This window comes from Microcaecilia unicolor, chromosome 1, assembly GCF_901765095.1.
Source record: "Microcaecilia unicolor chromosome 1, aMicUni1.1, whole genome shotgun sequence".
NCBI lineage: Eukaryota > Metazoa > Chordata > Amphibia > Gymnophiona > Siphonopidae > Microcaecilia > Microcaecilia unicolor.
Window position 1 is genome coordinate 462,570,883 of NC_044031.1, and position 20,862 is coordinate 462,591,744.

General features: G+C 42.2%; 1 protein-coding gene across 12 annotated transcripts in view; it reads left to right on the forward strand.

The window, feature by feature from the left end:
- The window catches only part of PTPRM (protein tyrosine phosphatase receptor type M), a 1,370,833-nt gene that overhangs the window by 1,259,729 nt on the left and 90,242 nt on the right, over positions 1-20,862 (forward strand). For all 12 annotated transcript variants that reach the window (XM_030213239.1, XM_030213256.1, XM_030213265.1 and 9 more), the window contains one exon: positions 1,319-1,416. In XM_030213239.1, coding sequence (XP_030069099.1) covers positions 1,319-1,416 — 98 coding nt within the window. The remainder of the gene's footprint in view (positions 1-1,318; positions 1,417-20,862) is intronic.

Here is a 20,862-nt window from a genome sequence, read left to right on the forward strand (position 1 = left end):
GTGTGTCTGTTTTCCCTTGAACAATTTTGTAACGGCACATAGGCATATATGCTGCTTTTATAAATTAATGTCCAAATAACCCTGCTCTCAAACTCCCTATACCAAACTGTTTGAAAATGTTTTAAGAACCATTATATATGAAGTAAAAACTTACTACAGCATTATTTCTTATTCAGTCTAATCATCAGTCCAATTTTTCTGTATAGTTTGTCATTAAAAATTCATCACAAAAAACCAGTAGCTCAGAACAATTAACAAAGTAAAGGATAAAAATAAAAAATCAAAACATACATAAAATTATAATACAATAAATCTATTTAAACAAGGTAAAGAGTCTAAAGGGCAAAATATCTTTTAAACAGCCAACACTTCACTGCTAATGTTTGGTCATGGCTGGGCATCAGGGCCCCTTTTATCAAGCTGCAGCAAAAGGGGGCCTGCGCTGCATTGGCACATGTTTTTGACACGTGCCGAGGTCCCCTTTTACCGTAGCGGGTAAAAGGTAGGACTTTCTTTTTTTTTTTTTTTTAAAGAAATGACCGTGGGACAAGTGAAGCACTTGCCGCCTGGCCATTTCGGGGAGGAGCCCTTACCACCACCCATTGAGGTGATGGTAAGGGCTCCGGCGCTAACCCGGTGGTAACCGGGCAATGCGGCACTTCCCGATTACCACCAGATATGGCAGCATGCTGGGAGTGGGACTGCTGCGGTAGCCTGGCGGTACTTGCTTTTTAGCGAGCGGTATGCCCACGTTGGGCTTATCATCACTTTGTAAATGAAGCCCTGAATATCCAGATCTAATTCAGCCTGTAGCTGTTAGCAGCTTTAACACTGCTGACAACCGTGGGCTGAATATCGTTCCCCTCAGTTTATATTTACAATAGAGGTTTTATATTTGTTCTTATTCTAATGTGATGCTTGTAACGGTCTGCATTTTTTCTTCTAATCTAATCACATTTTTAGTCTTCCTTTTCCCAAAATATGTCCAAAGTGAATAATACAAAAGAAACCAATTACAACTCTAGGATGATTATAATATGTTGAAAAACATCAGAGAAAATATATTTAATTTTTCTGAACTAAATATTTATGAAGTAAAAATGTCTTGTCTACAAGTAGAAAAATAAGAGGATTGCTGTTTAATCTTGTGATGTCTGCTATTTTTTTTAATGATTGTTTATGTTATAATCCATCTAGGACATTGTTGGATATGATGGAATATAAAACTAACAAATAAGATGAAAAATATTCTTTGTCCGATATGAGGATTTATGAACAGTGATGAAGGATAACTTTTCCCACTGATACATTTACACAGGTCCAATGCAGGAGACTATATATGACTTCTGGAGGATGGTTTGGCATGAAAACACAGCCAGCATCGTCATGGTGACTAATCTTGTGGAAGTAGGAAGGGTAAGTAGCTCTCTAAACTTATGTTTAAATAATCATGCATGAAGGGATACAGCATTCCAACCGCACAAGTTGTTTTGAATAGCAGAAATAAACAAAAAGCAAGTCACACATATACAGTCTGTGTCACAGGACAAAGTCATAATGACTTCAGAACTCTAGCTGCTAACTAAATAGTCAGGCTGGCACATCAAGGTAACCACCGTGGAAATCCAGTGGACTGAAAGAGATCTTGTGCCAACCCAACTAAACATTAAGATTATTGGCAAATGTTGTTAAACCTGAGCAGAGAGTCTCCAGGAGTTTTTGAGTTATCGCTCCCTTATCAATAGCCAAAGGGCTGTATTTACTAAGCCATGCTGCAAGCTCTAAAAAGTTAGCGCACCTACAAGTGCAGTTAGTAAACAGGGTCTAAAGTTCGGAATAAGCTACCACCCGATTTTAGGCAGCTGAAGAATTATGTTATTTAGGAAAAATTTGAAAACTTTTTTATTTCGTTGATACAGTTTCTTGATTTTAACTTAGTTGAGACAATTTATGTTGGTTTGTTTGATATAATTCCTATCAATAAGTAGTCTCTTTGTTTATGCTTGACATCAAACTGTTCAGGTATTTGTGGAATATAAGAAAAACTATTGTATTGTATTATACTCGATAATTTAAAAATGTATTAGTACTCCTACATAATGCAATTAAGTAGATCTCTAAGTATAAGAGCTTCCAGATAAAGCAATATTGTTGGATGAAGAATCTGAATATAATGTAAAAAGGAATGATACATTAGCTGTGAATGAGTCGACCAGATGAGGCTTTTAAAATTGGAATAGCTGTGTTACGTGTAAAAACAGCTATAGGGCAATGCCTGGAAAGTTAGCTGGAATAGCTAAAAGCAGTATAAATATTTAGGAGATAAAGCTATCTCCCATAGTCAACACGAATGTTGTCTGACGATTATAGGAAATACTGTTTATGGTGATATAGTAGTTATTTTGTTTCTTAATCATTTGATTAACATTTGTGAATAGTTGTATGCAATTTGCCAAAATACAAACCATGCGGGTCCTTCCAAAAATAGAGCTTCCTCATCAAAAGGGTCCTTCACAATTATTGTGTCTTCATCCGCTTCTTCTTCTGTGGCCGACTACTCTCCCTTTTGGTGTTTTCAGGGCCAGTCTTAGGGGTAACAGGGGCTCCTGCACAGGGCCTCACGCTTCCAGCGTGGCCCTAACAAGATGACATGTCAGTGTCAACATCAAATATCACTCTTGTCCTCTCCTGGTTCTCCTCTTATCTCTCCCACCTTACCTTCAGAGTACATTCTCATGGATCTTCCTCCACCCCATCCCGCTCTCTGTTGGAGTTCCTCAGGGATCTGTCCTTGGACCCCTTCTATTGTCAATCTACACCTCTTCCCTGGGCTCGCTGATCTCATCTCATGGTTTCCAATATCATCTTTATGCTGACGACACCCAGCTTTATCTCTCCACACCAGACATCACTGCGGAATCCCAGGCCAAAGTATCGGCCTGCTTATCCGACATTGCTGCATGGATGTCCAACCGCCACCTGAAACTGAACATGGCCAAGACCGAGCTCATTGTCTTTCCACCCAAACCCACTTCTCCTCTCCCTCCACTCTCTATTTCAGTTGATAACACCCTCATCCTCCCCATCTCATCTGCCCGCAACCTTGGAGTCATCTTCGACTCCTCCCTCTCCTTCTCTGCCCATATCCAGCAGACAGCCAAGACCTGTCGCTTCTTTCTCTATAACATCAGCAAAATTTGCCCTTTCCTCTCTGAGCACACCACCCGAACTCTCATGCACTCTCTCATTACCTCTCGCCTTGACTACTGCAACCTACTTCTCACTGGCCTCCCACTTAACCATCTATCCCCCCTTCAATCCGTTCAGAACTCTGCTGTGCGTCTTATCTTCTGCCTAGACCGATATGCTCATATCACCCCTCTCCTCAAGTCACTTCACTGACTTCTGATCAGGCAACACATACAGTTCAAGCTTCTCCTACTAACCTACAAATGCACTCAATCTGCAGCCCCTCACTACCTCTCTACCCTCATCTCCCCTTACGCTCCTACCCGTAACCTCCGCTCACAGGACAAATCCCTCCTCTCAGTACCCTTCTCCACCACCGCCAACTCCAGGCTCCGCCCTTTCTGCCTCGCCTCAACCTATGCTTGGAATAAATTCCCTGAGCCCATACGCCAAGCCCCCTCCCTACCCATCTTCAAATCCTTGCTCAATGTCGCTTTCGGCACCATCCATTGTACCTCTATCCAGGAAATCTAGACTGCCTCAATCTTGATTGACTACTCTTTTTGTCCTTTAGATTGTAAGCTCCTTTGAGCAGGGACTGTCCTTCTTTGTTAATTGTACAGTGCTGCGCAACCCTGGTAGCACTTTAGAAATGTTAAATAGTAGTAGTAGTAGTAGTCTCGCCAAACTCTGCCCCATCATAGTCCCTTGGTCAGCTTTAGCTTTACCTCTTGGCTGCGCGGCAAACAACCAGTCCTTCCCATCTGCTACCTTTAAGGGCGCTCCTGATTGACCGGATGCCGGGAGTAACTCAGCATCTGAGTTACTCCCAGTTTCTGGCCAATCTGGAGTGCACTTTTAGGTGCTACAGAGGGCTTCCTGACCAATCACAGCTGCACTTCTCTAGCAGCTCAGCCACGTGAAGAAACTAGCTAAGTCCAGAGAAGTGCAGCTGCTCTCAGGAGTCTCGGGGCCGGTCCGCTGGCCTACTGCAGTGGTGAATAAAAATGGCATCAGCATGGCATGGCACTGAACACGACCCGGTTTCCACGAGTTGGCTCTCAGCCCAGCTGCTCTGTGTTGGCCCATTTTCTTAACCCCACCCCCTCCCGAAGGAGCCATGAGCTGAACTCCAACAAAACTGGATGGCATGAACTGGTAATTGGTAAGTAAGCAGACAGAGACAGATCTATTAAGTCCTCGCTCAGGTCTTTCATTGCCCAGGTTTATTTAAGTACCCAAGAAAACTAGGTGCTTTTGTGAACTCCTAGACCTAGCCAACCTCGGTCCTGTTGTGTGGCTGTATCCTGTATCTTATGTGTATTGTATTGGGATGTGTTCTTAAATAAACCTGGGCAATGAAAGACCTGAGCCAGGGTTGGTTTTACATGTTTTATGAAAGTGGACTCACCAGAGATCATAAATAAAAAATGTTTTTTTTAAAGTCTTGTCATCAGGGACGGGTCTAGGCAGGGGCGGGGCTAGGGGGCCCCACCGAACTTGTCTGCACAGGGTCATGCAATTGCAAAGACCGGCCCTGGGTGTTTTTCAACTGTGTTAATGTTTTCTCTCTAATCTGATGATTTCTACTGCTTGGGCAAGGACCAAGGATGCTGTGGTGGTTGCATTTGTAATGGTATCAGTTTATTACTGAAATATGTAGCATGATATTTTGCTGGATTATATATACACCAATATATTTGTGCAGCTTTTATATATTTGACACTGCAGCAGAGAAAATAGTTTCATTTCAAGCCCCTCTTTCCCCATCCCTTTTTCTGGGAACTTCTGATAGCAGGGATAGTCAATTACAAACACTTAACAAAGACAAAAGAGAGATATATAGCTTCCTCTGCCCTCCCACCTAACAAAAGCTTGACTAAGGTGGGTACCTGGACGCTCATCAGGACATCTCTGAAAACCAAAGACCCAAGAGACCGAAAATCTGGAGAACCCATTGAAGACAAAGAACTCAGAGGAAAAGCATAAACAGGACATTTGCTTGTCAAAGGTATACCTGCCCCTCCCATCAACTATCAGACAAATGGACGCCAGGACATCTGCAGATCATGTGAACAGACTACAATAACCTTAATGCCTTGCAAGTTATCCAGTGCAAACCAGGAAACAGGTGCTGGGACTCTGTGATCATATCCTCCTGCAGCTTGCAAGATATAAAAGCAAAAGCTGTTTCCCCAAGATTCAGATTCTCTTCAGCTGCAAGCAACTCAGATGATCCACTCACTGCAGAAGCCCTGTTCCTGTCCTAACCATGTGCTCATCAATCAGCTGGACCACAGCATGCTTGTAACAAGGACTTGTGAGTTAACCTACCTGCTACTTTGTTCTATTTTATGCACAAATTCTCTGTTCTAAGATCCTTTTAAAAACCTACCTCTCGTGTGCAATTGTATATTAAATCAACCTTTTTGAAGCTAAAAATATGGTCTCTTTGTGTTCTGAGTATATGGTATCTTTTATATATACTTAATTTATTTAATTTATTGCAATTATCACCTTTGGTGATTGGTGGAGAAATTAATATCCTAAAACTTATAAATACAGCACCTGCTCTTAAATTATAAACAGTAGCGAGTGCTCTAGAGCTCTTTCCCCCAAGATAAATCATTTCTTGTAACACATTCACAGCCTCTGGGAAGAAAGCATCTGATTCATCACACAATAGTGACACCTGTTCTAGTTAGGCACTATTTCTCATGTTTACACTAGTATTTTATGAAGACACGTACACAGCAATTCTATAACTGGGTGCCTGCAGTTAATTGGTTCAAACGTGTATAATTGCACTATATGCTATTCTATAAGGGACCCTTTTACGAAGCGGCGGTAAGCCCAATGCAGGCTTACCGTTCACTAAAAGGGAAGTCACTAAAAGGGAAGTACTTTACGGCTACCACAGCAGCCCAGCAGTAGTGCCCTCCCCCCAGCGCGCGCCATTTCCAGCACTGCAAAAATATTTCAGTTTTTGTAGCACCTGTGTGTACTCGGCGGTAATCGGTTACAGTCGAGTTAGCACGGGAGCCCTTACCACCACCTCATTGGGTGGTGGTAAGTGCTCCCCCCCCCCCTGAAATGGGCAGTTCTTGAAAAAAAACAAAGACCTGCCTTTTACCCACTGCGGTAATAGCGGGCCTCGGTGCACATTAAAAACATGCACCGACGTCAGCACAGGCCCCCTTTCGCCACAGCTTCATAAAAGAACCCCTAAGGTAGCACTTAATTGCAGGGGGGGTGTATACCTGGGTGATCCAAAGGAGAGGGTATAGGCATGTTTCTAACGTATGCATATAACTTATGCTTTTTTGTTTTTTTTCTCACAAAATGCCCAGTGCTGGAAGACTGTTGTAAAGCTGCAGCTGTTGTTTTTTTTTTTTTTTTTACTGTCATGGATTGTTAAAAGACTTTTTCCCCTGAAGCAGCTTGGGTTAGCGAAACAGGGAACCCCTGTCGGAATCGAAGTGATACATTTTTGGATTTTACCACTCAATTGCCTCCCCTTGTTCCTTCTCACCCAGTACTTCCCCTCGCCCTTAATTGTCTTGTCTGTCTGTATTAGTTTTAGATTGTAAGCTCTATTGAGCAGGGACTGTCTCTGTATGTCAGGTGTTCAGCGCTGTGTGCGTCTAGTGCCGCTATACAGATAAGTACTGTGGAGTAATTAGTATGCTTGCAACTGATAGCTATACATAATTTTCAAGTTATAGTCTGTATCCGTAAGTGTTATTGTTACATAAGGACTGGGATTCACTGAACCATGCGCTCCTGGATGACTGTAGGCTGCCCCCCCCCCCCCCCCATTCTAGTTTAAAAAGTGCTTTATCTCGTATTTAAAAATTAGCGCCAGCAGCCTGGTTCCATCCCAGAACAGACTCCCCCTTTCCCAGAATGTCGCCCAATTCCTAACAAATCTAAATCCCTCATCCTTGCACTATCGTCTCAGCCATACATTGAGACTTTGGAACTCTGCCTGCCTTTTGGGTCCTGCATGTGGAATGGGGAGCATTTCTGAAAATGCTACCCTGGAGCATCTAGACTTCAGCATTCTACCTAAGAGCCTAAATTTGGCTTCCAGAACCTCCCTCCCACATTTTACTATGTCATTGGTACCCACATGTACCAAGACAGCTGGTTCCTCCCCAGCACAATCTAAGATCCTGTTTAGGTGATGTGTGAGACCCGCCAGCTTTGCACCAGGCAGGCAAGTGACCAGGCGATCCTCACATCCACCAGCCACCCAGCTATCTAAAGGCCTAATGATCGAATGTGACGCCAATTTTTTAAAAGTGCTCCAGGGGTGATCTGGGAAATTACAGACTGGTAAGCCTGACATCAGTGCCGGGCAAAATAGTGGAAACTATTATAAAGAATAAAATTACAGAACACATGGACAAACATAGTTTAATGGGACAGAGTCAGCATGGGTTCAGCCAAGGGAAGTCTTGCCTCACCAATTTGCTTCTTTTCTTTGAAGGCGTGAATACACATGCGGATAAAGGTGAGCCGGCTGATGTAGTGTATCTAGATTTTCCAAAAGCTTTTGATAAAGTTCCTCATGAGAGACTCCTGAGAAAATTAAAGAGTCATGGAATAGAAGGCAAGGTTCTGGTATGGATTAGGAATTGATTATTGGACAGAGAGTAGGGTTAAATAGCCTTTTCTCTCAATGGAGGAGAGTAAACAGTGGAGTGCTGCAGGGATCTGTACTGGGAACGGTGCTATTTATAAATGATATGGAAATCAGAACAACGAGTGAAGTGATTAAATTTGCAGATGACACAAAACTATTCAAGGTTGTTACAACACGTGCAGACTGTGAAATATTGCAGGAAGACCTTAGGAAACTGGGCATCCAAATGGCAGATGAAATTTAATGTGGACAAATGCAAGGTGATGCACATTGGAAAGAATAATCTGAATCCCACCTGCAAATAGGTGGGAAAATGTGGGATACAAATGCAATAAATAAATAAATAAAATCATAGTTACCTGGTGCTAGGGTCCACCTTGGGGGTCAGCACTCAAGAAAAATGATCTAGCTGTCATTGTAGATAATACGCTTAAATCTTCTGCTCAGTGTACAGCGGCGATCAAAAAAGCAAACAGGATGCTAGAAATTATTAGGAAAGGAATGGTGAATAAGACAAATATATTATAATGCCTCTGTATTGCTCAATGGTGTGACCACACCTTGAGTATTGCGTTCAGTTCTGGTTGCCGTATCTCAAAAAAGATATAGCGGAATTAGAAAGGGTTCAAAGAAGAGCGACCAAAATGACAAAGGGGATGGAACTCCACTCGTATGAGGAAAGGCTAAAGAGGTTAGGGCTCTTCAGCTTAGAAAAGAGATGGCTAAGGGGGGATATGATTGAGGTCTACAAAATCTTGATTTTTTACTTATTCCAAAAGTACAAAGACTAGGGGACACTCAAGGAAGTTACCTGGAAATACTTTTTAAACAAATAAAGCTCTGGAACTCTTTGCCAGAGGATGTGCTAACAGTGATTAGCATATCTGGGTTTAAAAAAGGTTTGGAAAAGTTCCTGGAGGAAAAGTCCATAGTCTGCTACTGAGCCAGATATGGGGAAGCAACTGCTTGCCCTAGGATTTGTTGCATGCAGTGTTGCCACAATTTGAGTTTCTGCCAGGTACTTGTGACCTGGCTTGGCCACTGTTAGAAGCAGGATACTGGGCTAGAAGGACCATTGGTCTGACCCAGTATGGCTACTCTTATGTTCTCATATTTTTTATATATTGTTGGTGGAAGAGTACAGTTTGGTACATTAATGAAAGAGAAAAAATGATACTGAAATGATTGACAGATCGATCTCATTAGGGGAAGTGATGTGGTAGAATAAAACTGTCTGCCATTTTGAGCATGAGGTCCTCAGTTGCCCGAACCCCTGTCAGGAACAATAGAGTAAGGGGGTATCTACCTGGCACAATAAGCAGGAGCTGCAGAGATAATCTGATGGAAGAGAGGGGCCAAAGCAAGAATGCTCCAGAGGTGAGAGAGAGAATACTCCCTCACAAATGGAACAGGAAGTGGGTGAGAGGAACCACACCTCCGGTGCAGAGGGATGGACAAGGAGGTCCGGTCCTGGAACAGTCCGGCAGGTGGGAAAAAGCCCAGTGGAACATGCATCTGGCAAGAGAGTGGACAAGCTACAGCCTCATATTTTCCTGCTGGGTGGGATGGGCTTACAGTAGATGATTGAGAACTGAATGGACACTAAAAGGGATTGAAGTTGAGAGTTTTTCAATTTGCCTAATGCCAGGGAATTACCCTCCCCCTGAGGGAATAAAGAGTGGATACTGTTAAATTGACTTGTTGCTGAAAGCTCCTGTTAAAAGTTCTGAAGTTCCGACAGTAAAAGTTCAAGAGTTGTAAAAGCAACTTCTGAAGTGAGAGTGCATTTTTTTTTTCTGGTACTGTGTTAAAGTGATAAAGGTGGTGGTGGTTTGAACCCTCCAGCCTACCAGGATTTAGCCCATCTCCAGCCTATGCCCAGCTCAAAAAAAGACTTTACCTTTTGTACGCCCTGGTCTGGGTGCCTTACCCGAGGAGCTTAGTTGGCATCCAGGACTATCTGAAGGGGACCACGATTACAGATAACTTATACAGATAGTGGTGGAATATTGCTATTATCTATATAAGTTTTTGTTCTGATCCTGATCCACACAAAACTGCATGCATTTTGGTTGCATATTGACTAGTAAGCTTTCTGGGCTGTAAAATATAGATAAAGCCATGTATGCAGTTGGCACATGCTGCCACTGCTTTAAGTGGTTTTGATATCAGCTCCATAAAGGACAGTCTTTCCTCTTTGGAGCTTACAATGTAGGACAACTTTGCTGTGGAAGTACAGCACTGCACCTTTGACATCATAAGTACATTATTTCAAGAAAATGTAGTAATATTTGCAAGCAAACCTACTGATGATGTTTTTTTCTGTTCATTATTTTCTTATAATAAACCCAGTTTTGCAGTGTTGGAAACATACTTCTTCCCAATTGTAATCTGATCATATTTGTCAGGCTTGATTGGAGACCAGTTGGCCTCGTTACTTGGAAAAACTATCAGTCATGCACATACCAAAGTGAAAAAGAAAATAGCTTGTCAAATGTTTAATGCATACTGTGCACCCTTCATGAATTAACCATCAGGGATGCACATGCATTTGTTTACAAAACTGGTTAGATATTTATTAAATCCACGTTGGAGACCGGTTTTTGCCCTGGAGCTGCTTCCATCAGGACTGCCTTAATTGCGGGTGGAAGAGCCACCATGAGGCTCCCCTTGGCGCTGCCTTTTGCTTCATATAACTCAGTGCCTCCATTCCCCTCGGGCAGGGTCTGACTACATCTGCTGCTACCTGTCCTTGTCTGAAGCTTTGCTTGTCAAGCTGTGCATTCCTTTAAGCTCTCATGTCTTCCAGCAAGGAACCCTTGTCATTTTTATTTTCTGGTGCCTGCAGACTTCTAACACTTGACATTTAAATGGCACATAGATGTTTTGGCCTGTCTTTCTCTTCTTTAATGAAGCATCTCTAGAGATGTTTAGGGTTTTTTTTTAAATCAAATAGCCTGAGTCTCGGCCCCTTGCATTTATGTTGTTTGTATGGAGAGCTAAATTGTGCTGTATTGTGTTCCATTAATCCATCTGTCAGAAGGTCCTGCAAGAAAACCTATAGAGCCTTCCACAGGGGGATCCTGCACTGATAGTGTAAGGTAATGGTTTCTAAATACATTTAGTTGATTTGGTGAAGGCCTCATTAGAATGTGTATGTTTGTTAAAACTCTGAGGCGGCCTTCATAGTCATTTGCAACAATCATTATTGTTGAATTAGCCCAACAATCTCCTATAACAATAATTAAAATGGTTTGAAGTTGATAGCAGTTGACTCATTTTCTTTTGTAGCTGATGAACTCAGCTATTTAATTTGGCATTTATAGAATAAGTGCCCCCAACTTTTCAAGAGTAATTTGGAGAAAACTCTTAAGTTCCTGCCTATACTATTTCTAAAGCTATAGGTAAAAATTCTCCAAAATTCAAAGGGTGAAAGACTCTGCTTTCCAAAAAAAATTCCCTCCCCCCTCCCCAAAAAAAGAGAGAGTAGTGCCATTGTAAAGACTTCCAAAGACATGAGGAAATTTCCAAGTTTGTATATGTGAAATTGTGCAATTGATAGTATTATATAAGTTTCACGTGTTACGTGATGACGCACATGGCTCCCATTCTCTGCCCACATGTATGCCTCCTTGCAAGTACGCACTTAGTAAATTTAGTGCATGCTTTATAGAACAGTGCCTAGCCTTTATGCACATAAATGCCAATTATTGGAACCAATGACATGCCTAAGTGCTAGTATTCTTGTGTGTGGTGTGAGGTTATAGAATTATCCTTTTAGTCATTTTAACAGAGGTTGAACAAAGACATCCAAGATGACCCTTCCTTGATCAGACCCCATTACTGTGTAACATTTTATAAGATTATTTAACTATTTGTGAAGCTTAAAATGCTTACTATCATATGGCATCTCCTACCCTATTAAAAACATTAAAAAGAAATTAGAGGCAATTCTATAACTAGGTGCCTCCAGTTATGCACTCAGAGGACATGCAGTAGAAGTCTATTCTATGATAGAATCTAGAATAGTAGTATTACCAGCTATCAACACGCATTAACATTTAGGTGCTCATACTTATGCCAGTCATAGAGTTGGTGTAAGAGTGCATGCCTAAGTGCAACAGGGAATGAATGTAACCTACGTGCATAAGTGGGAGCACTGCTTATGTCCCATCCATGCTTCACCCCGTGTACACCCTGCTTGCAAATATACTGTACGTAAGTTAAGTGGATATTTGTAGAATAGTGCTTATGCCTGTATTAGTATTTACACATGTAACACACACATAAATGTGAATGCCTAGGTTATAGAATTGCCCTTCAAATGTCTAATATTATGTTGGTTGTATGTTGGCTGCCATATATCATGTCTCTTAATCTTTAATTTCTTATCTAGTCAGCTGACTGACTCTGTTCAAAGACTGTGGTCCTTGAAAGTTGGTCTTTATGGACATAAAATCCCTCCATACTATTGGAATTCTTCTGCAGAGAGAGCTACAGTATCGTGGGCAGGTTGTTTACTGCCTCCAAGCCAAAGCTGATAATTAACTTGAGTTTAATATGTTGACTACTAGCTGCTACATAAGCAACACATAGAGTAATTAGCATTTGAAGAAGGTTTTCGACTGAATTAATGCAGTGTTGAACATGTTGGAGACTGCTACTGAACTATGTGGTTAATGAGAGAAGGGGTAGGTAGCGTGACAGGTAGGATAGTTCTTTTATTTAATGTAGAATAATGTTTTATTAAATTGTTTTGATCGTAGCTCACTTTAGAGCTCCTGAGAAAGATGGAAAATGTAATACGTAACTAAAATCAGAATTTATAGAGCAGGCAAGATTTGTTCTTGAGCTGATCATTCTAACTTGTTCCTTTTTGCCTTTATAATGTACAGCATATGTTGCAACAGAATTAGCAGTAATGCAAATTTAGTTTAGAACCAAAATTAGATTGTATATGGTAACCGGGAAAAATCCAGCCAAGGAATTGCAGCAAAACCCATTCAGTATTATGATCTGGGATCCCATCAGAAGCCAACAATTATCATACCTACAGTGAGTTTAACCAACATGATCTCATAAACCATTATTTATTTATTTATTTATTTATTCATTCATTCTTATATCGGCCAGTTATACAAAACAAGTTTTGGTTCAATGTGGCTTACAAAATTAGGAGCAGTTACATTAATCACGAATTAAATCAAGTGCGGTTTGCACATCATGGACTCATGGGCAAATTCATTCCAATTGAAACTAAACACTGAAAAAACACACTGCCTCAACCTCTCATCCCAACATAATAATTATAAACCCACAAGCTTAAACAACCCAGATCACACCCTCCCTATCTCAGATAGCCTCAAAATACTAGGCGTTACAATTGATCGCAATCTCATACTTGAGAGCCAAGTAAACTGCACTATAAAGAAAATGTTTCATTCAATGTGGAAGCTTAAACGTATAAAACTTTTCTTCCCGAGGGAAATTTTCCGCAACCTGATACAATCAATGATAATGAGCCACACAGATTACTGCAGTGGAAAATATGCGGGATGTAAAGAACAACTCACAAAGAAACTCCAGACAGCCCAAAACATGGCAGCCAGGTTGATATTTGGTAAATCACATTTCGAAAGTGCCAAACCCCTTCGAGAAAAACTGCACTGGCTCCCAATCAAGGAACGTATCACCTTCAAAATCTGCACCTTGGTCCACAAGATTATCTATGGTGAAGTCCCAGGATATTTGGTCAACCTGATTGATCTCCCAACCAGAAACAGAACCAGAACATCACATACCTACTTGAATCTCCACTACCCGAGCTGCAAAGGACTCAGATACAAATTAACCTATGCATCCAACTTCTCCTACATAGGCACACAATTGTGCAATTCACTGCCAAAGACTGTGAAATCAATCTACAACCATCTAAACTTCAGGAGATCATTAAAGACTACCAATTCAGAAAAGCATTCTCCACCGACCTAACCTAGATGCTTCCAATCTGCAACACAGCAAAACCATAGACTGTATTGGACACTATATATTACTTCCTATCTTCGATCCCTAGGCACCTGAATATACTAACTTTACCCAACCCTAATATCAAATTGTATTTGTTTCCTTACTGGTCTTGGCGATTGTCTTACGTTAAGATATAAGCCACATTGAGCCTGCAAATAGATAGGAAAATGTGGGATACAAATGTAAGAAATCTAATATAACAATTTGCTCCTCCAATGTTCCAGCGTCTCTGCCTGCGTTCGTAACCATCTCCTGATGTCATTCTCCCACAGTAGAACCCTGCGTGCCTGATGTCAGGAGATGGTTACGAACGCAGTGAGAGACATTGGAATGTTGCAGGAGCAGCTTCAGCCCTTCCTTCACATACACCAACATCTCCACCCAGGACTGCCCTCGCCACCATGCCCCCCCCCCAAGGTTGCCGCCGCTCCCCCCTCCCCCCCCCCCGAATTCACCACCGCTCCCCCTCCACCCTCCCCGAGGTCGCTGCCGCTCCCCCCCCTCCGTCCGCCACCGGGCCAGGCTCCCTGCAGGGGTGTAGCCCAGGCCCGGTGACTGGAGAATAAGAGGAAAGGGCATAGGGAGATGAAGGAAATTAAACCCTGCCCCCCTCTTGGCAGCTCCACCCCCTCCCAGTTCAGTAGTACCCCTCCAGGCGGGGAGGGGGAGGGGGTCCTGAGACCAGAGGGGGTGAGGGGGTCCTGAGACCAGAGAGGGGGAGGGGGTTCTGAGAGGGGGGTGGAGGGGTCCTGAGCAGAGAAGGGGGTGCAGGGGGTCCTGAGACCAGAGAGGGGGGATAGAGGGGGTCCTGAGACCAGGGAGGGGGGTTCAGAGACCTGAGAGGGGGGAGAGGGGAGGAGGGAGAGAGGGAGGGGGTCCTGAGACCAGAGAGGGAGGGGGGAAGGTATCTCTGTCACACACACACTCTCTCTCTCTCTCTCTCACAGTCAGTGTCTTTCTCTCTCTCACTCTAGTCTCACACACTGTCTCTCACACACTCTTTGTCTCACACTGTATCACATTCACACTCTGTGTGTCACACAGTCACTCTCAAACACTCTCGATCTCATACACTCTCTCGGTCTCACAGAGAGTCTGTGTATCGCACACTTACTCTCACACTGTCTCACACACAGTCTCTCTCACACACACTGGATCTGTGTGAAACACTCACACTCACTGTGGCTCACATACGCACTCGCACACACTCTCATTCTCACACACACACTCTCTCTCTCACAGACACACTCGCACCCACACTCACTCTCTGTCACACACACACACTCGCACATTCACTATCTCTGTCTCACACAGTCACTCTCACACACACTCTCTCAAACATGCACACTCTGAGGAAAACCTTGCTAGCGCCCGTTTCATTTGTGTCAGAAACAGGCCTTTTTTTACTAGTAAATAAATAAATAAATTAGTGGTTCACATTTTCAATTACAGTTGCTGATTAGGTGGCTACAGTTAGTGTGGTTTGCAATTAATATTTACAAGGGTATTATAGTGTTGTTTCGCAGATTCATTTGTGGGTGCAGCTTTACAGTTTCCATTATGGTAGTAGATGTTATAGATCCTTCTTGCCTGTGTGTTTGTCCGTATAAATTTTTGAAAATATGTGTTTTGTAGATCTTTCCTGAGCTGAAGGTAATTAGTAATTCTTGTTGAGGCCTGGGGGATTGAGGTCCACCATTTGGAGCCAAGGTAGCTGGATCCAGCTGTATATATTCATTTGTAGGTTATGGTTTTGCAGTTTGGTAAGTGGAGTAGTAGTTAACCTCTGGTTTCTGGTCTAGCATTTCTTGGTGATAGTTGAATCAAGTCTAGCATGTAGTCAGGGGACGTGCCAAACAGGATTTTGAAAATAAAGAATAGTCTGGCCTTAATTGGGAGCCAGTGTAGCGTGATGAGCAGAGGGGTTGTATACTTTCTTTGCATCCTATTTATGCTGTGTTGCAATAGTCCATTTGTGACATCGGTGATTATGTTATTAGTTGGAATGATTGTCTGGGAAAATAGTCTCTAAACCTTCTCAGTTTCCAGAGCATTCTGAAGCACTTGTCATGATTGCTGATACATGATGTTCAAGTGATAAATATTTGTTTAGGATGATTCCCGTTTGATTGGGTATGTGTTTTGGTTGATTGTGAAGTATTGGTCAGGATGGGATTATGTGGGCTAGATAGAACTAGGAATTTGGTTTTGTCTCTTATTTAGTTTGAGCTTGAAGGTGTTGGCCCACGTTTCTTGTTTGATCTTGTTCAATATCTCCATAATATTGTTGTTGAAAGGTATGTATATTGTGACATCGGCATTTATAAACAAATTGAAACCCATTGTTTCCAGTGCCTTTCCAAGTGGGGCCATCATTATGTTGAATAATATCGGTGATAGTGGTGAGCCTTGTGGTACCCCACTTTCAGGGATCCAAGGAGCTGATAGTTGGTTGGACATTTTTACTAGGTATGATCTGGACCTTAAAAAGTCATTAAACTAGTCTGCCACTGGCCGTGAATTCACATGTTGTTTAGAAGGGTCATTAGTATTGTGTGATCTACTACATCGAAAGCGCTTGACATATCAAATCTAAAAATTGTTCCCTTCCCTTTGCCTGTCTCTATATATTTTATGATGCAGACTATGCTGTTTTTTATCCTTCTGAAGTTCCAGTCTCCAGAACTGAACACTGCACAGGTGCAATATCAGCAACATTTCCTGGCTAGTCATTCCTCTAATCCACTTTTGATATCACTTTGACTTTTGATATCACCACATCTACCTGTTTGGCTACCTTAAGCTCATAGGTATGATCACCCCCAGATACCACTTTTCTTTCATGTACAAAAGAACTTCACTCCCCATACTATATTGTCCTTTGAGTTTTTGCAGCTCAAATACATGACCCTGGCATTTTTAACATTAAATCTTAGATGCCAAATCTTATACCATTCCTTAAGCTTTGCTATATTCTGCTTCATATTATCTGACTGTCTATACTGTTGCAGATTTTTATATTACACACAAAGAAGCAAGCCTATCCCAATAGCTCTTATGTAGTATAACTTACAAAAACCTTGTAAGACTCAAACCAAGGACCAATCCCTGCAGCACATGACTGGTAACACTCCTTTCCTCAGAGTGAACTCTATTTGCTGTTAACCTTAGGGCTTCCAACTTAACCAGTTTCTAACACAATCACTTTAGGGCCCATGCCAAGAGTGCTCAGTGTATTTATAAGTCACCTATGCAAAATGTGTCAAAAGCCTTGCTGAAATCCAAGTACAGCATATCTAGTTCTCTCCTGACCCAATATTCTGATCACCCAGTCAAAGAAATTGATCAGATTTGTCTGATAAAGGGGAGGGGCCAAGATGGTGTCACACTGGGACATGTATCTGCCATGTTCCTATTTTCTCCATTTCTTTTTGAAGTTTGCTTCTTACCTGTTGTATGTTGATATAGGGAAAGAAAAGCTAGGAATCATCTCTCATGGGCCTCTAGGAGTAGTGTTTGGGAGCCAATGGACAACTACTTTGTTTTGCATTTGCTATCTGAATATGCTATAGGGAGAGGACTACAGAACTTCCCATTTGAGCTGGAGAGATTCCTTAATTTATTCGGAAGAATTCCCCTGCCCCAGTTAATGGCATGCTCTGAGAGTGATCACAGAAGTCTGCTCCAGATGCAGCAGTGGTGACCAGAGGACATCAGGCTGAGCAGCAAGGTGGACCATATGATGGCTCCAAGAGATGATCAAGCAGAGCCCGCAAGTACTGCAGCTTTTTTATCAGAGGGTCAGATTAGTGGAAACGCTTTCTTCGAAAGCTTTGATCTCCCTTCCTATAGCGATCAAAGCTTTCAAAGGACTCTGTGGTCATACGGAGGGCCATCTGAGAATAAGAAGATAGCCCATACTGGACATCTGGGAAAGGATAGTGAGAATTGAGGCAGTTTTTCATGAATCCTTAGTTTTAACTTCTGTATTATCAAAACAAGTGGGAGAACATGAGAGTAGATTGGAAAGACTCAAACAGTAGTCTGAGAACTTGACCCAGTGAGTCTCTACCATAGCCCATATTTTATCAAGGACAATTTGATTTTGCATCATAAACTGGAGACCTTGGAGAATATGAGTCAGATTTAGCATTTGACTCCTGAATTTACCTAAGACAAGGTTTCTTGCACCTTTTCAGCTGTGGGCTGTGTATATGAAAGACGTTTGGAAGATTAGTAAGCCAGAAGAAGTTACATAGCGTCTGAGAAAGTTGGTTAAATAGGAAGAGGAAAAGAGTAACCTAGGTGAAATAATAGTTCTTACCTGAGAAAGGGGCACAGATTCCAAAGACCCAGCAGCAGAAATGGTCCTCCATGTGCAGCCTGGCAGTTAGCGGCGCTTTCCATGGGCTGCTGCCACCACACCACGCCTCCCATACATGCTTAGTTTATGAAAAACCAAGAAAGTGCCACTGGTGACCAGACCACCAATGGAGGACCACTTCCACTGGTGGGGCTTGGGAACTCCCACCAGTCATAACAGCAAATGGTGCTGCAATTTGGGAAGGGCCTGAACTAAAAGTGGGGGGCCCTGCCACCCCCTACCCCTGGGGCTATGCTACTGTTTTATAGTAACTTCTGCTGATCACAAGGGGAGGCGCTCACAGCTAGAGTGAGAGCTATTTTTGTCATAATTTTCTCTCCCTACTCTGGGAGAAGAAGGTTAGGAGCATCTTTAACATGCTGATTTCTCTCATGGAGGTTCAAGGTGCAATCAAATTGCTTAAGTCAGGGAAGGCCTTTGGCAGCGAGAGTGATAGTTTCAGCATCATCAAGTACTATAAAATGTTTATGGAGCAGATGAGACCTATTTTGGTTCAGTTCTTACAGACTGCTTTAGACACAGGTTTTCTGCCCATCTCAATGTGCAGAGTCATCGTTACAGTCATTCATAAGGTAGACAAACCAAAAGATGAATGCTGTTCATATTGCCCCATATGTTTGTTGAATGCAGATGTTAAAATTTATTTGAAAATTTTGGTGCATAGAATGGATTTACCTACGTTAGTAAATAGGGTCCAGTCGCCCCAATAATAACAGCCTGTGTGTGTCAGAGGTTATAGAGCAGGGGACAGAGAGGGTGCCAACTTGGCTATTATCTCTTTACACATGGAGAGAGTGTTTAGTAGAATGGAGGGGGTTTTAAGTTTGAAGCCTTAGGATTTGGACTGGGAATTAATTTTGGTAACTGTGTGAGGGCATTATACTATTCTGCTCAAGGAGAAATTGGATTAATGGTATTCTCTCACAGCCTTTCAGATTTACAGAGGCATTAGGCAAGAGTGTTCCCTGACTCCTGTGCTTCTTGCCTTGTTGATTGATCCACTCTCAGGATTTATTAGGTGGGTAGAAGATACAGGAAGGATTTGTGCACAGGGGCTAGAGCAGAAAAATAGCATTATATACTGATGATATTTTGCTGTTAACTTGAGTGGCTCTTTAACCCAACTGTTGGACTTGTGGTCTGCTTTCAGACCTGTTTCAGGCTATAAATTTATTTCAGGAAAATCTGAAATCATATCCTCTGGATGAAAAGGCAGGTCGGAGGTGGGAAGGCCAGATATAATATCCTTTTAAAAAGAATTTCCACTCCTTAAAATAGTTGGACATCTAAGTATTGGCATCTATTATAGAACTATACTCCCTAAATTACAGACTTCTGCTTAAGGGACCATAAATGATAGTAAGAAGTGGAAGTGATTGTGTGTGAGATGGTTGGGTAGAGCAGAGCTAGTACAATTAGGATGAACTGACTGCCTTGGGTGCTTTATAGTTTTACTATGCTGTTTATAGCACTTCTCCTGCTGCCTTTCGTTCCTTAAACTGATTGATGTTGGGCTTTCGCTGGCTCAGGAAACAGGTCAGGATCAGTTTGAAAACACTGCAGAAGCCAAAAGGAGTGGGTCCAGGGGATCAATCTGCAAGATTTTCAAAGGGACTATAAAGCAGGTCATTCCAGTCTGTTTCCCCAGTGGAACAACTCAAGTGGCAATCAGCAATGGATAGAAATTGAAAGGAAGAAGCTAGGCACTGAGAGCAGAGAACATCCCTGGGGTACGTGTAAGTGCCTACTGGGGTAGAAGTAACAATAAAAATGTGGAGGACTTCCTGCAGGAGATAAGGAGTGGCCTACTGGTTAGGTCAGTGGCTTGAGAACCAGGAGAACTGGGTTCAATTCCCCTGCAGCTCCTTGTGACTCTTGGCAAGTCACTGAACCCTCCATTGACCTAGGTACAAAATAAGTACTCATATATAATATGTATACTGCTTTAATTGTAACCACAGAAAGGCGGTATATCAGTTCCCATCTCCTTTCCTTTTCCTTAGGAAGGTAGTGGGACTTCTGTGGCAATGCCAGTGTTAGCAGACAAAGAATTGCTTAGGCTGTGGCCTCAGGATGTATGGGAGATTGTTTGCCAATCTAAACTGACAACCTTCTTGTAGAAGAAAGTGTTTTGTTCTTTGGATGATTTCTATAGGGAGTTTAGGCCTGAGTCCCTCCTTTTTTGCCCGCTTTCAGCTAAGGGATTTTGCTGTTAAGACAGGACAATAAGTAGATCTCCTGGAGAAAGTGATTTTTCAAGTGACATTTTTTAAGGATCTAATAAGCCAGCTCTATAAGTCTGAGTGAGGAGGTGTGTGAGGAACCCCCTCACATCAAGAGGAGTGTGGGATAAAGAGTCAGGTTTGGTGACATCTTGTAAATGTGATCGATAATTACCCTGGGAATCTGGAAGACATCAATGTCTTTATCAGTGATTGAGCAATAGTATAAAATTTTGGTGAAGTCTTATTTAACCTTTTCTTGATTACATGCCGTGGGTAGCTCCAAATCCAGCATGTGTTGGTAATTGTGTGGGAAGAGACATGCTCTGACCTATATAACATAAGGATGTTCAAAGTTGCAACCTTTCTGTACTGGCATTAAGGAGAAGGTA